At 48.0% G+C, this 13,247-nt stretch overlaps 1 protein-coding gene across 5 annotated transcripts in view; it reads left to right on the top strand.

The window, feature by feature from the left end:
• Positions 1–12,454, top strand: part of rab11fip3 (RAB11 family interacting protein 3 (class II)) — a 53,244-nt gene extending 40,790 nt beyond the window's left edge. For 4 of the 5 annotated variants that reach the window (XM_064322311.1, XM_064322310.1, XM_064322314.1 and 1 more), the window contains 9 exons: positions 2,659–2,793; positions 4,040–4,075; positions 4,546–4,639; positions 4,761–5,005; positions 6,402–6,483; positions 6,647–6,784; positions 7,164–7,319; positions 7,543–7,683; positions 8,020–12,454. In XM_064322311.1, coding sequence (XP_064178381.1) covers positions 2,659–2,793; positions 4,040–4,075; positions 4,546–4,639; positions 4,761–5,005; positions 6,402–6,483; positions 6,647–6,784; positions 7,164–7,319; positions 7,543–7,683; positions 8,020–8,133 — 1,141 coding nt within the window. In that variant the 3' untranslated portion in view covers positions 8,134–12,454. The remainder of the gene's footprint in view (positions 1–2,658; positions 2,794–4,039; positions 4,076–4,545; positions 4,640–4,760; positions 5,006–6,401; positions 6,484–6,646; positions 6,785–7,163; positions 7,320–7,542; positions 7,684–8,019) is intronic. The other variant, XM_064322313.1, reaches the window with a different exon arrangement.
• The last annotated feature ends 793 nt before the right edge of the window (positions 12,455–13,247 follow it).

Genomic DNA, 13,247 nt, shown 5'->3' with positions numbered 1-13,247 from the left:
TGGTTCCTCACCTGCTGCAGGACATACCCCAATTGGGCTTTCCTGTGTGGGGATTATGTAATGGTGAGCGTGAACTTCCCCGTGCGTTCATGACTTTATCAGCGGTGCGCTTAGGGGCAGGGCTTGCTGTTGCAGCGTCGGGTCTTCTGCCACTGCACCTTGGCTCTGCCCCCCCCCCCCAAAAAAACACTGCTGCCCTTGCACTAATGCGTCACTGATTGTGTGGAAGCCAAAGGCTGCAGTGGCTCTGATACGGATCTGACCACCAGAGAAGCACCCACTTCGGCTGCTTCTGCTGTTCACTCTGATTGGAAGGTTACAGCATTAAATGCGGTAGCAAGGTTCACAGGAAGACCCTGTAAATAATGTGACCACAGATGAGATTGTAGTGCCGTCGGTCTCATGCGGGAGCACATCTCGGGTGCTGAGCGACAGTCCGTAACGCAGGCGAAGGAAAAGCTCTTGTTCACTGGGGCTCCTGCTCAGATTCGAGCTGCAGTGTGTTGCTAGCAGCGGCCTGTTAAGTGTCTGTCAACACGATGCACAATACACTCTGACTTCACCCTCTTCTCTCCTCTCCAGCCCTGAACTCTGACACCCCTGCTCCTCTCCGCACTGGCCTCTGTGTTTATTTTCCCTTTTCTTACCCCCACTCTCCCTGCATGCACTGTCCGTGTTTGTTATCCGTGTTCTGTAATCTGGGCTAATGTGTAATTCCTATTAGAGCTCTAAAATGTTATTGAGCACTCACCGCATCTGTTTTGCCAGGAGATCCTTAGCCGATAACTGTCCGGCTAACAGCTTCTGCCAGAATAAGTAATTTCGCAGCATTAGCTGGCCGCTAATGGAGAAGAATGGCAGCCCGCGTCGATTCGGCCGGTATCAGTGTAGCCCTCGAGAGCATCGTGTCGGTACGGAGCCGCCGGGCGTTTTTATTGATGCAAATTTAGCTAAAAAAAAGCAGAGGCCTCCCTGCTCCGCGCGGCCGGAACGCGCTCGTCAGGGGGGAGCAAATGCGTTTTTAATGACGCCCCTTAAAGGCCCGCCCGCGCAGGGCGTTGTGAGGAGATTAGTGTGCGCGGCCAAGGGGAGTACGGGGCACCAGGGAGCGGAGCCTCGCCCGCTGATCACCCGCCCGCTCTGCGGGAGAACCAGGCGCCGCTCCATCTCCCCCCCAGGGTGAGGGGTTAGGGTGAGGCTCCAGTGTGCTCCCAGGCAGGATGAAGGCCTCAGCTCTCTTAGCAGAAACACTGCTAAGGGCAGTTTACAGTTTGGCGATGTTATAGTCCTTGCAACCGGCAATTATCACGTTTGGTGGTCAGTCGCAGCGACTTCTGCTTTGTACTCGAATGACGGACGATTTCTCATCATCGCGATCATAGCTGTGGCCATCACTGAGACTGAAATTATATCGAGCTTTGACCCCGTCACTGGCTCAGCTGTCGTGACGTTCTAGAACATTTTCATTCCCCTGCAAATCAACTATCTTTAGCGTTGACGCCACGCTGGCTATTTGTTCCTTTATCATTTATGTACTCATACGTTTTATGAGTGACTGCATTTAGTATCAGTCGAGCGATATTGGGATGTTGGTGATCCCTGTGTAGTCATATCCGTTGGGCACCCGTACATCACGGAGCTGTGAAGCGCCCTTCACCACGCGCTGTGTAATTCACGGCTCGCGCTGATAGCGGCTTGCCGTTCCGTGCAGTCGGTCCTGAAAGTGGCGCCGCGGAGCCGCGGGGACCCACGCTGCGAGAGACGGAACGGAGAACGTCGCCCCGAAGCGCCGGAGCGGGCGGGACCGACGCACGCGCCGCCGCCTCTCTGCCTTCTCGCGTTCGCCCGCTAGCGGGGCGGCCAGCGGGCGCGGAGGCGGGGCCCCGTGCTGGAGAGCGGCGAAGGGGGTCGGCGCTCCTGTGGCAGCGCCGCGATTGGGACGGACCGTTCCCGCCCGCCCGCCCGCGCCGAACGCCGTGCCAAGGCACGCAGGGATATTACATAACCGCGGCGGAGCGCTTTTATAATGCACCAGCAGGACAGATCTGCAGCAAGGACAGCCTGCAGCCCTTTTAAAGGAGGCTGCGGCTCACACGTCTCCTCAGCACCGTATGAGACCTCCTCCTGTATTCATCTTTGTTTCTCAATTTCTGTGCAGCGACCTCTTTCATTCAAGTAATACTTTCTGCACTGTTCACTTCACGATTGATTGCATCTCTGTCCTGAAATTGCACATCACATTTCCTAGGACTGCACAGACCTTGGGTGACCCAGTTAGTAGTTCTGATCTCTTTTCATTACCAATCCTTGTCTGCCTGGAGGATCAATTCATTTTTCTATATCGAGCTGACTCTCTGGAATGAGTTTAGGGAATTTGCCAGGGCTGTGTCCAAACATCTGCCAGGTTGTTTGTTTGGTGTCACTTTGGTTCCCAAAGCTTAAGGAATGCCCTAATGAGGAATGTGTGAACTGGAAACAGTGTGAGATTGGCACCTGCGGGTTGTCCCGTGAGCTTACCCCTGCCTGCACGCTCGCTCCCAGAGGGAACGGGGACCCAGTGTCAATCCCCAGCATCCCGGGGGTTTCTCTGTCACTCACACCTTTCCCTGCTTTCCTCCCTCTCTCCCTCTCTCCCTCTCTTTCTCTCGCTGTCCTCAGAGCCGATCCTTTCCCCGCCAGCTTTCAGAGCTTTCTCAGGGAGGAAGCGCTTGACTTTTTCTGTAGCCAATGTCACAAACAGATTAGTCGCCTCGAGGACCTCTCCACACGCCTGAATTTCCTTGAAATGAATAGGTAACGCATGCTGCTCCACCCCCCCCCAGTCACCCGCACTCCCTGTGTGTGTGCGCGTGTTTTTTCATGTGTGTGAGCTGTGGTGGGCATTTCATCGCATTTCTTGGACGTTTTTCAAACCGGTGTTGTTTTGGCTGCTGTCATGCTTTTATTTGTAAATATTGTAGTTCACAGAAAGTTTGCAGGTAAGTGCAGTAGCCATTAATGCTTTGCTGCTGTGTGGAACTTTTGCTGTGAAATTACAGATAGAATTTGACAGTTTTCTGTGCTGATGTTCTGAATATGGTCGTTGAAAATTTGTCCTTAAGATTTTCCATGAGTTTTTATCTTGGAACAAAGGTTTGCCTCTATGTTTTCCATTGTCATGCTTCTCCAGTCTTAAACATTAGCATTCAGGACTCCACTGTGTTTCCACCCATCATTCAAAATGGCTTCTGTACTCAGTCTTCAAGCACATATATACACATACTCATTCAAACACATATTTCTATCAGTGTGGCCTTATGACAGTTTAAAGTCTAAGTGTAAATGGCTTGCTGATGTAGTCTGATATTCAGACAGCACATTTTGTGCAGTGCTTTAAACGATAGTAATAAAACATGTACACACAGAGGTGTCAGGACCAGTTTTGAGATGAATTCCTCAGAGCCTGTCTTACCTCAGAATGCTCTCTTTGAGAAGGGAGGGGAGTTCCTGTACAAAGCATTTGATGGCTCTCTTCCAGGATGATTCAGCATAGATGTTATCCCTTTGTCGGTACTTTACAAAGACGAGCACAAACCAAACCAAATATAAGTTTTACCTTAATGGTTCCCCTTTTATAGTAATGGTGTTCATTCATTACTTTATGAGGGGAAATAAATGTATCCCAAGCATTCTCAAGAGATATGGAACAGAGGCTGTGGGATGCGTTCCAGTCCATGTGAACTTTGACCTGAGACCTGTCCAGATCACACCAGGAGACAGACAGCTCTGGTGTGGTCGAGTCCAGTGTCTGACAGTGCAGCCGAGGGCCTCCACTGCATGCAGGACTGCTGTGTCATTGTGTGTGCTGCAGTGGTCTGCTGTGATTGGCTGTCTTCCACCTGGCAATCAGACCCTGGACCCTCTTCCATCGCCATCAGGCTGCTTTACCAGAAGGGGGGGTGGGGGGTCAGAGGGATAGATCAGTGGGAGAACTTTCTGTTTCCTCTCCCTCCTCCTCACTTCCTGACTGACACTTCCTGTTTGCTTTTCGTCCCTGCAGCTCCAGCAAGAGACTTTCCAGTAAAAAGGTGGCGAGGTACGTATTAGTGCCAGCCTGTTCCTCTCACATGGCTGACAGCGGGAAAACTGGGGGCGCAGGGAGTGCAGGGAGGGTGCCAGCTGTCAGCGGGTGGGAAATTACGCATGAATACCTTATCTTTAATGTGGGAGGGGCCTTATCAATCATGTGACCCTGAGAGGAGTTCAGAATGTTGGTCATGTGTAATTTGCTGACCATCACACTGAATCACAGGCTAATCTCTCTGAGTCAGTTATCTGCTTCCTCTGGGAGAGAAAAAGTACACTCATATACTAGATATTTGAGAGGGAGTGCAGGTACCATTTGGGGACAGACTTTTTAAAGTCCTAGACTCATGAAACTGGGCCTGAGACTTTACTAGAGAGGAAGAGAGCGAAGTGAGCTGAATGCAGAAGGGTAGACCTGAGGAGAGTCACCGTCTGTGTGCTGACCTCCCTCCCGCTCTCCCTCCCCCCCTCCATAAACAGACACCTGCTCCAGAGCAGCACTCTGACCATCGACAGCATGGATGACCTGTCCCGGGACATGCTGGACCTGGCCGACACCGACATCACCGATAAGGTACGGCAGGCCGCCTCTGGCTCTGGCCTAGACCTCCCGCCTGTGAAACGGCTCCCCCTGCGGGCCTCCCGCCCTGTCCGGGACGGTGCCCTCGATGAAGCCGCTCTGTCGTCCGGTGCAGGTGATGTTCCTGGAGAAGCGGGTGTCGGAGCTGGAGACGGACTCGGCGAGCAACGGGGAGCAGCACGCGCGCCTCCGGCAGGAGAACCTGCAGCTGGTGCACAGGGCCAACGCCCTGGAGGAGCAGCTGAAGGAGCAGGAGGCGCGCGCGGAGGAGGCCCTGCACCTGGAGGTGCGCAGGCACAAGGAGGCGCTATGCAAGCTGGAGCGGGAGAGGGGCCTGGAGCTGGAGAACCTGCAGAGCAGGTCAGTGCACGCTACCTCACACGCTCGAGAGGGGCGTCTGTCTCACACGCTCCAGAGGGGCGTCTGTCTCACACACTCCAGAGGGGTCTGTCACACACACTCCAGAGGGGAGTCTGTCTCACACACTCCAGAGGGGTCTGTCACACACACTCCAGAGGGGAGTCTGTCTCACACACTCCAGAGGGGCGTCTGTCTCACACACTCCAGAGGGGTGTCTGTCACACACACTCCAGAGGGGCGTCTGTCTCACACACTCCAGAGGGGCGTCTGTCTCACACACTCCAGAGGGGTGTCACCACTCCTGTCTTCACACACTCCAGAGGGGTCTGGCCGGGGCTCTGTCTCACACACTCCAGAGGGGTCTGCTCAAACTCAGTTTTACACACACTCTCAACACTCCAGAGGGGCTCTGTCTCACACACTCCAGAGGTGTTGCTCTCTGGGCTGCTCACAACAAGGGCTGTTCACACTGAGGGCGTCTGTCTCACACATTCAAAATGGGGCGTCTTCCATAGCCGCAGCTGCAGCCTTGCCTTTTCCGGGCAGCCATTTGGGTGGCAGATTCCTGGGCTGGGTTTGCAGGTTACTGATGGTTTCCTACCCTGGTTGCCAAACAGCACCACAGAATTCACAAACACAAGGGAGAGAGTCACGTGATGACAGAGGTGCTTGCGTTGTTTGCCGCTGACTGAAATGGAATGCAACTGCTTCGCTGTTTAAAAACAGCGAAAAATGGACTGTTGATGCTGAAGGCATGGCAGTCACTGGCAGACATGTCAGTGTTCAACTGCTGGAGAATTTTTTAGAATGAACTGACTCTGGGTGCCATGGCACACTACTGCCACCCAATGGCGTAGAAAAGAACTGTCTACACTGAGGCCTGTCTGCGTTGTCCTTGTCTTTGTGTTTGAAACCAAGACCAACACAAGGAATACAGATCTCCAAGTCTTTATATTAGTCATATTTTTCACAGTGGTTTTGCCATAGTTATTCAGATGAACATTAGCCTGTTTGTAGGCTGGTCACTCTGTTATATTTTCATTTGCACTTGTAAAAGGGTAAATAATGTTTGTGATCCAAAGTATGAGTAGATGACAGTTGTCTAGAAATGGCTTTTAAGCCTATGTGTTTGTTAGGTGTCTTCTTGCATAGAAATGCTTCCCATTGACAACTGCTATTTAGAATTCTGAGAGAAAGCAGCTCTTGACAGGCAACAGTGGCAGCACATAAAGGTTTGAATGCTAGGAAATTTAACATTATCGCCTGACCATCGCTGCCAGGTCAGGCAATGGTCAGTGTAAATACCATCTTAGCAAAAAAAAAAAAAATTGTGTCACTGCCCTGCTCTGAAGCCAGTGTGCCCTGCTCTGACGCCAGTGTGTCTGTGCCGTCTCAGACTCCAGCAGCTGGACGAGGAGAACAGCGAGCTGCGTTCCTGCGTGCCCTGTCTGCGCGCCAACATCGAGCGGCTGGAGGAGGTGAGGCCTGCTTTCACAGCCCCGCCCCCCCGAGGCCTACCGCATCATCTCCTCTGTCATGCGTTCGCTAAGACTGGTTTAACAGACTGATTAACGGAATGGCTCATCCACTTAACTCCTGCCTGCGCTCCTCCCCCCGTCTGTCTCCCCTCCGCTCCCGCAGGAGAAGAGGAAGTTGCAGGACAGTGTGGAAGACGTGACAGAGAGACTGAACGAGGAGCTGGAATCTCGCAGGAAGATGACGGACAAGCTGACACACGAGCGGCATAAGAATCAGAAAGAGAAGGAGTGCACACAGGAGGTGAGGCAGCAGGCTGACATACTTACTGCAGCTGCCATGTTCTGTCAAACTAAATTACAGTTCAGTTATTATGTCATTTCCACATGCCATATTATTTCATGATTCAAAATTATACGTTTAAATCCCTACTCTTAACCAATCAGACGTCCTTGCTTTCAACTAATAAGTATCATTATCAGTTCAGATCGGTGAATCATTTTGTAATGCTGAATAGCTCCACCCATTTTGGAGTCCATGAAGTCTTACTCTTCCTTCACAAGCTTGTCAGTCTATATGCTGTCAGGAGGCCAGGGTTCCTACTGTTGGTCGAGCAAAGCCAGAGACGCAGTAGCGCTGTGGGTGCCTGTACGCAAGTGCTGAGACGTGTGTGTTCCTGCAGCTGATCGAGGACCTGCGCAGACAGCTGGAGCACCTGCAGCTGTACAAGCTGGAGGTGGAGGCGAAGAGCGGGCGGTCCCCCAGCGCGGGGCTGCAGGAGTATCAGAACCGCACGCGGGAGGCCGAGCTGGAGCAGGAGGTCCGCAGGCTCAAGCAGGTAAAGTGCTTCAGGCGCCAGGGCGCGGGCTCACACAGCGAGGCCGCGGGCGTTGAGGGCGCCCCTATGCGCGCTCCTTCCCACAAACCGCTAGCGCTGGCAGAAAGTCCGAATGAGAGGGGTTTTGACCCCGGCTGAAGTGATGATGTGATAGAAAGGGAGGCTGGCGCGCTCGCTGGTCTGGAAGAGGAGTCGGCCGTAACGGCTCGACCTTTCCCCGCAGGACAACCGCAGCCTGAAAGAGCAGAACGACGAGCTCAACGGGCAGATCATCAACCTCAGCATCCAGGGAGCCAAGAACCTGTTCGCCACCTCCTTCTCCGACTCGCTGGCTGCAGAGATCAGCTCTGTGTCTCGAGACGAGGTGAGGCCGGCTTGTGCTAATTGCTGATTTGCAGAAAGATCCATTTACAGTGCAGTCGATAATGGAATTACAATGGGTGAAATTTTCTGATTTTTAGCCAATGAATACAGCCTCATGCACATACCTAAAAGGGATATGAAAATAATCATGTGGAGCTCTGTCACCATTCATTCCCTCATCTCTCAGAGTTTCAGTTACTGTACTATAGTTTTCCTCTGTCAAATCAAATTAATCTCCAATACTTATTTTATGCTTGTGAAATAATGTGAAATGGCTCATAATCCCTGCCTGTCCCTTACTGAAGGTTTCTGTTGGTGTTTTTTTTCCTATTTTAAGTTAATGGAAGCCATCCACAAGCAGGAAGAGATTAACTACAGGTTGCAGGACTACATTGACCGCATCATCGTCGCCATCATGGAATCCAACCCCTCCATCCTGGAGGTGAAGTAATGAACCCCCACTTGCTCCACCCCCGCTACACCATGGACACTGGGGGCTGGACCCAACACACGCCCGGATCGTGAAGTGAAGAGGGGGAAATAGTCTTTCTACACGCTCCGAAGACGAATTAGAAGATGTCTGCTTTGTGCCTGAGTGTTGCTGCTGTCTCTATGCAGTTTCACAGGGTTTGGCTTCCTGGAAACACTGTGCCCTGTGTGCGTTTTTTGATTTGTTGCGTGTGTGTGTGTTTCGCATTTTGGTTCCTGTGAGTTCCCTGCGTACGGGACGGAGGGGCCTGGTGTTCCTCTGGCTCTCTCACTACGTGTTACTATTTATACGTACATGCGTGCGTGTGCTTTTCGCTGCCGGCCCTCAGACGCTAAAGGTGTTCAGTCATTGTGCGCACTGTATTGCACACCCTATAAGTTTTGATGAGTTGTCGCAGTTAATGGTGGACGGCGTGATCTCTCCACAGGTGCATCACCCCACGTGTTAAACGTCCTCTCTGCTCCTGGGGCTCGCTCTCTTTGTTGTGTTAATGATCAGGGTAACTTCACAGGGATGTGAAGGTTCACGGGGATGAACAAATATCTGTTACTCCTACCTTTGAATATACTAATGGGGGTTGCAGGCTATAACATATCAGACAACGAGCTGGAGCCGTTCACTCTGGACGTGCAGGTTCTGCCATATTTATAGGCGCCGTGAGTTCTGGAAAAGTCTTTTGTTGCCGTGTCCTTCAGAAGCGTGCCGCCGTGCCCCAGCAGCCCATTTTCAAGCAGACCTATTTAAAAATGTATGAAGCGCGAGCTGAAGCCGACCCAGAAAGCAGCTGTTTTAAGTGAGCCCTGTTCACACAGGGAGAATGATCTGAAAGAGCCTTTCTTACTCGGGCTTCCGGCGCTGAACGTAGTTAATCGTGTTCAGTTTGCTCCTTCCCGCAGGTTCACTCCTCCCGGTTTGTTTTTGCTTACGTTTTTCTGTGAAGGATTGTAACGTGGCCGCACGAGTCCAGCAGACCCAAGTGAGGGGCCGTTTTGAGGAGGAGGTGCCCTGAGGGTCGGTTTGTCCTGTGGTTTTTTTTTCTCAAGGACTCCCGTTTGCTGTGTGTGCATCTGCGTGTTTTGTGTGTCTGTGAGGGGGATGCACTCCATCCCGAGTCTGTTATCTTACAGCAGAGCCAGCCCGTCGTGGGTGGAGTTGTTGGAGGAACGGGGGTGCAGTAATCTCCGTGCGCTGGCCCCTCTTTTTCCCAGTAACTCATTAGCATAGAAGAGGCAGGATTCCCAGCAAAGGGTGGAGCAGTTTCTTCTCCAGAAAGTATCAATGACTCTGGAAGGCCGAGAGGAATGTGTTTTTCATTCTCAAGCGTCCGCTCCCTTGGAAAACCCTCAGTTTCCCTTGCTCTAAAAGACAATGTGCACTCTGTCTCCGATTTTTATCTTTCCTCAGACGTGCTCACAGTGTGTATGTGGCTCAGTAAGTGCTAACATTGTAGGGCTTGGCAGCTTTGAGGAACAGGAAGGGTTTCGTTTACTGACACTGTGAAAGCCTGAAACCATTCTGCCAACTTCTGAAACAAGAACCAAGCAAGGGTCAAGTGTGAAAAACACCCCAGAGAGTAAGGACTTAACAGGATCATTTATATCTGTTATTTAATGAGGCTTTATAACCTACCCTGTCAGCTAAAAGCCACTCAGTCACCCACCTGCCTGTTCAACAAAGCTGTCTTTTGTCCCTGAGCTGAGAGATGCAATATGGGTAGTGCTGTTCTTTGGGGTAAGTCAAAGAACTCTCTTGAATGCTGAGAGGCTATAAAGAGACATTACTGAGAAATTTCTGGGAGTAATAATTTGGTCAGTATCTTGCTCTAAATAACTTGAGTAAATATTTCCCTCTATCACGCCATATGCAAATGCCATTTTCTTACAGGCTTGGATATTCTTCCATAGCATAGTTTTAAAGCTAATATCAACATTATTAGTGGAAATCACACGGGCATTTTATTTTTTAACTACATTAGTAATAGTGTAGGTATCTTGATTTCTGTGATGGAGGTCACCCTAGGGATGCATTCAGAAGCAGTTGATCAGTTAATCAGCCAAGAACACAAAACTGTAATGCTTAGATAAACAGGAAAAAAGATCAAATTTTCAAGAATGTAATATTTGCAATAACTAGTACCGTGAGGGAGATTTAGAACACCATACACAAATGAGGTTCCCAAACCTGGGCGGAAGAAATAAGAACAGACCTTCTTGGCATCTGACTAGGTCTTTACGCAACTCCAGTGGATTGATTTACGTGTTCAAGAGCTGTAAGACAACTTGCTCCTTTATTTTTTGCATATCGCTTGTGATTGACACACCATGTCTGGAAATTTTGAGGCTGTATCTGTATATGTGGATGTATATTAGTGTTGACATTTAGCCGTGGCCCTGAGGATGTAGAGAGCTGTGGGGTTTTCCCCATGGGAGCGAGATGCGCCACATGGCGGTTTGACATATCACAGTATTAGGACACATCCCCACTCCCGCGCCTAGGCACTCAGTACTACACCTTTTCCTTTAATCAACGCTAAATAAAATGGCCTTGGATGTAAATTACTGTACATGCAAACAAGTTTTTTCTAACCTGTAGATCTAGCTATTTTTTTATTGTAAGAAGGAAGAATGACTTTTGTTTTTCTCTGGGGAATTTTCCCGCTCCTATTGGAATGTCACTGTGTCCCTCCCCCGTTGTTTATTTGAATGTGAATAGACGTGATACGCGGGAAAGCATCTTGGTTTCCTTCTCCCAAACCCATCCCCTTGCATCTATGTAAAAAGCAGCGTCTTGAAGGGGATGGGATTGTATGTAAATATGTATTAGCGTTTCCGGATTCTGAAGGGAACTGAATTCGTAAGTGTCTTGACCCATTGGAAATGCTTTCTGAGCAAATACAAACGAGTAGGCAGGTTACTCCACCACAATGTCTTACTTGAGGGAAGCTGGTGGGCAAAGTACACTGCGGTCGCCGGTGTAATTACAGACTTTACGTTAGTTACGTTGAAGACCAGGTCTGTCTTCAATTACTTTTTATTTCTCTTGGCTCTTCGATGTTCTGTAACTGCTCACCGCAATGTCTTTGGGATAGAAATACAGACTTAAAACAGTCAATGTTTGCCTTTGACAAATTTTTTGTTTGCTGATATTTGGGGGCAAGGCTGCACTGAGAGAGACTGGACTACCTAATTTCATAATCTATATTAATCTATATGTGCATATTGTCAAGACATATTGGAGCATAATGCATGGAGACGCAGGACTACGAAAGGATCTCGCATCTCAAAACAACCACTGTCTCTTCAATATGGGTTTAGCTACAGTATATCGGAATAAGCTACAATAAACCATTCATGTTAAGTTGGAAATTGAATACCTGTTTTATTAATTGCTGGAGAGACCAGTAACGCAATTTCTGTACAAGGAGAGCAGAGTTGGTTACAGAATTGTGAACTTGTATTTCCAAAGCATTATGCACTTTAATCATCCTTATTATGAAGTTTATTTAAATCCTGCTCTCACTTTGCCAAAGAATGATTCAACTTTTGCACAATGAATCAATTTGGGTGAACACTGGTATAGTCTGTATTGCAAGTGACTAACAGGAAGTGGATTGTAAAAATATTCTTTTCCCAAGCTATATCCTGAGTATTTTGATCTTAATATCTTGAACTTTTGTACACAATCTCCTAACATGCAGCCTATGAGCATAGTTGTTGTATGTCTACGTGGAAGTGGTTTCACTGACTGATACTACCTTCACAAAATCACTCCAGGCCAGAACTTATTTGCTCCAAAGTGTTGGTTTGTGGGTCCAGTACTCTCTCAGGATAAGCCTCATGCTAGTTTGAAAAAGACTGTGAGCAGTGTCAACATTTTTCAGTTTGTTAAATAACTATATACTGAAATGAACTGTGTATATGAATCATTTTCTGTCTGTAGGACAAAGCCTTTTCTTCACAGCCTAGCTTTCCAACACTCCAAAGAAAGTCTTCGAGGCAGAAAGATCACAATGAAGCTTTGCAGTAATGACTTGCCTGTAAAAAACATGAAAATATGAAGAAATAAAACGCGTCATTCACAATATGACTAATAATTGTATTATAAACTGAAGTGGGAGATATTGTTTTAATTAAATGATCAGTATTGTTTACTGCTGTATGTTACTGTATCTTTTGAAGGAATCCTGAAATATGTAGGCCTAATCATCGTCTGGAGAATTATAGGTTTTCCAATTCACTGTAAAAGGTGAGAAAAACATAAATATCAACTTATTGAAATCAAATGGAAATGTCTCCTGTTTTTTGTGTGGTTGTTAATCATTGAAATTTACATCACAAGAATTGCCACTGTTGACACATCTGCACTTTAACCCAATGCCACATTTGACTGAGCCATTGCAAATTTGCAGATCTCATCAGACCAGAATCATTTTTAACCTTTAGCATACAAACAACAGCGTCCTGTTGCTGTGAACAAGTGTCACAAATTTTGAACAAAACAACACACCATCACAAAGTTCCATTTAAGATTTTGAAAATCTTTCTCACATTTTGAAGTACCCACTGTTTATTATTGATTAAAGCGAACTACAGTTTTGCTGCAAATCTACAGCAAAAGTGATGCTTGTTTTCACACAAATTGTTCATGTTCAAACTTAAGTGTTTTTTTTTTTTTTTTTGGTAGAAACATGTACATGGGGTACATTTTTACCCCATTTTTTAAATTTCAATCACATTTCAACGATATCACGAGTGCTATTTAAACTGTCATGAATAGTATGATTACTTGAATGAAAATTATTTCATGAGGAAACGTGTCATAATTAAAAAAATTTTGTGATGTTTAGTGTAGCCTTGTATTACGTAAATGGTCATACTGCTGTCTGCATCAGCACCAAAAAAGTCTATTTCCTTTCATTTCCACAGTGAAAATATTCCATATTGCTATAAGTGATAATACGATGTGTGCTTAGTTGAATAAAAATGAATTCCTAGGGAAACATATGACCAATTTACAATATAAAAACAGTGTAAAGCACGCAACGATATAATGACTACAATAAGCAAGTAAGCAGC

Source organism: Anguilla rostrata, chromosome 2 (genome assembly GCF_018555375.3).
Source record: "Anguilla rostrata isolate EN2019 chromosome 2, ASM1855537v3, whole genome shotgun sequence".
Lineage (NCBI taxonomy): Eukaryota > Metazoa > Chordata > Actinopteri > Anguilliformes > Anguillidae > Anguilla > Anguilla rostrata.
Note: the sequence above shows the minus strand (reverse complement) of the source record. Positions and strands in the feature narration are given on the sequence as shown.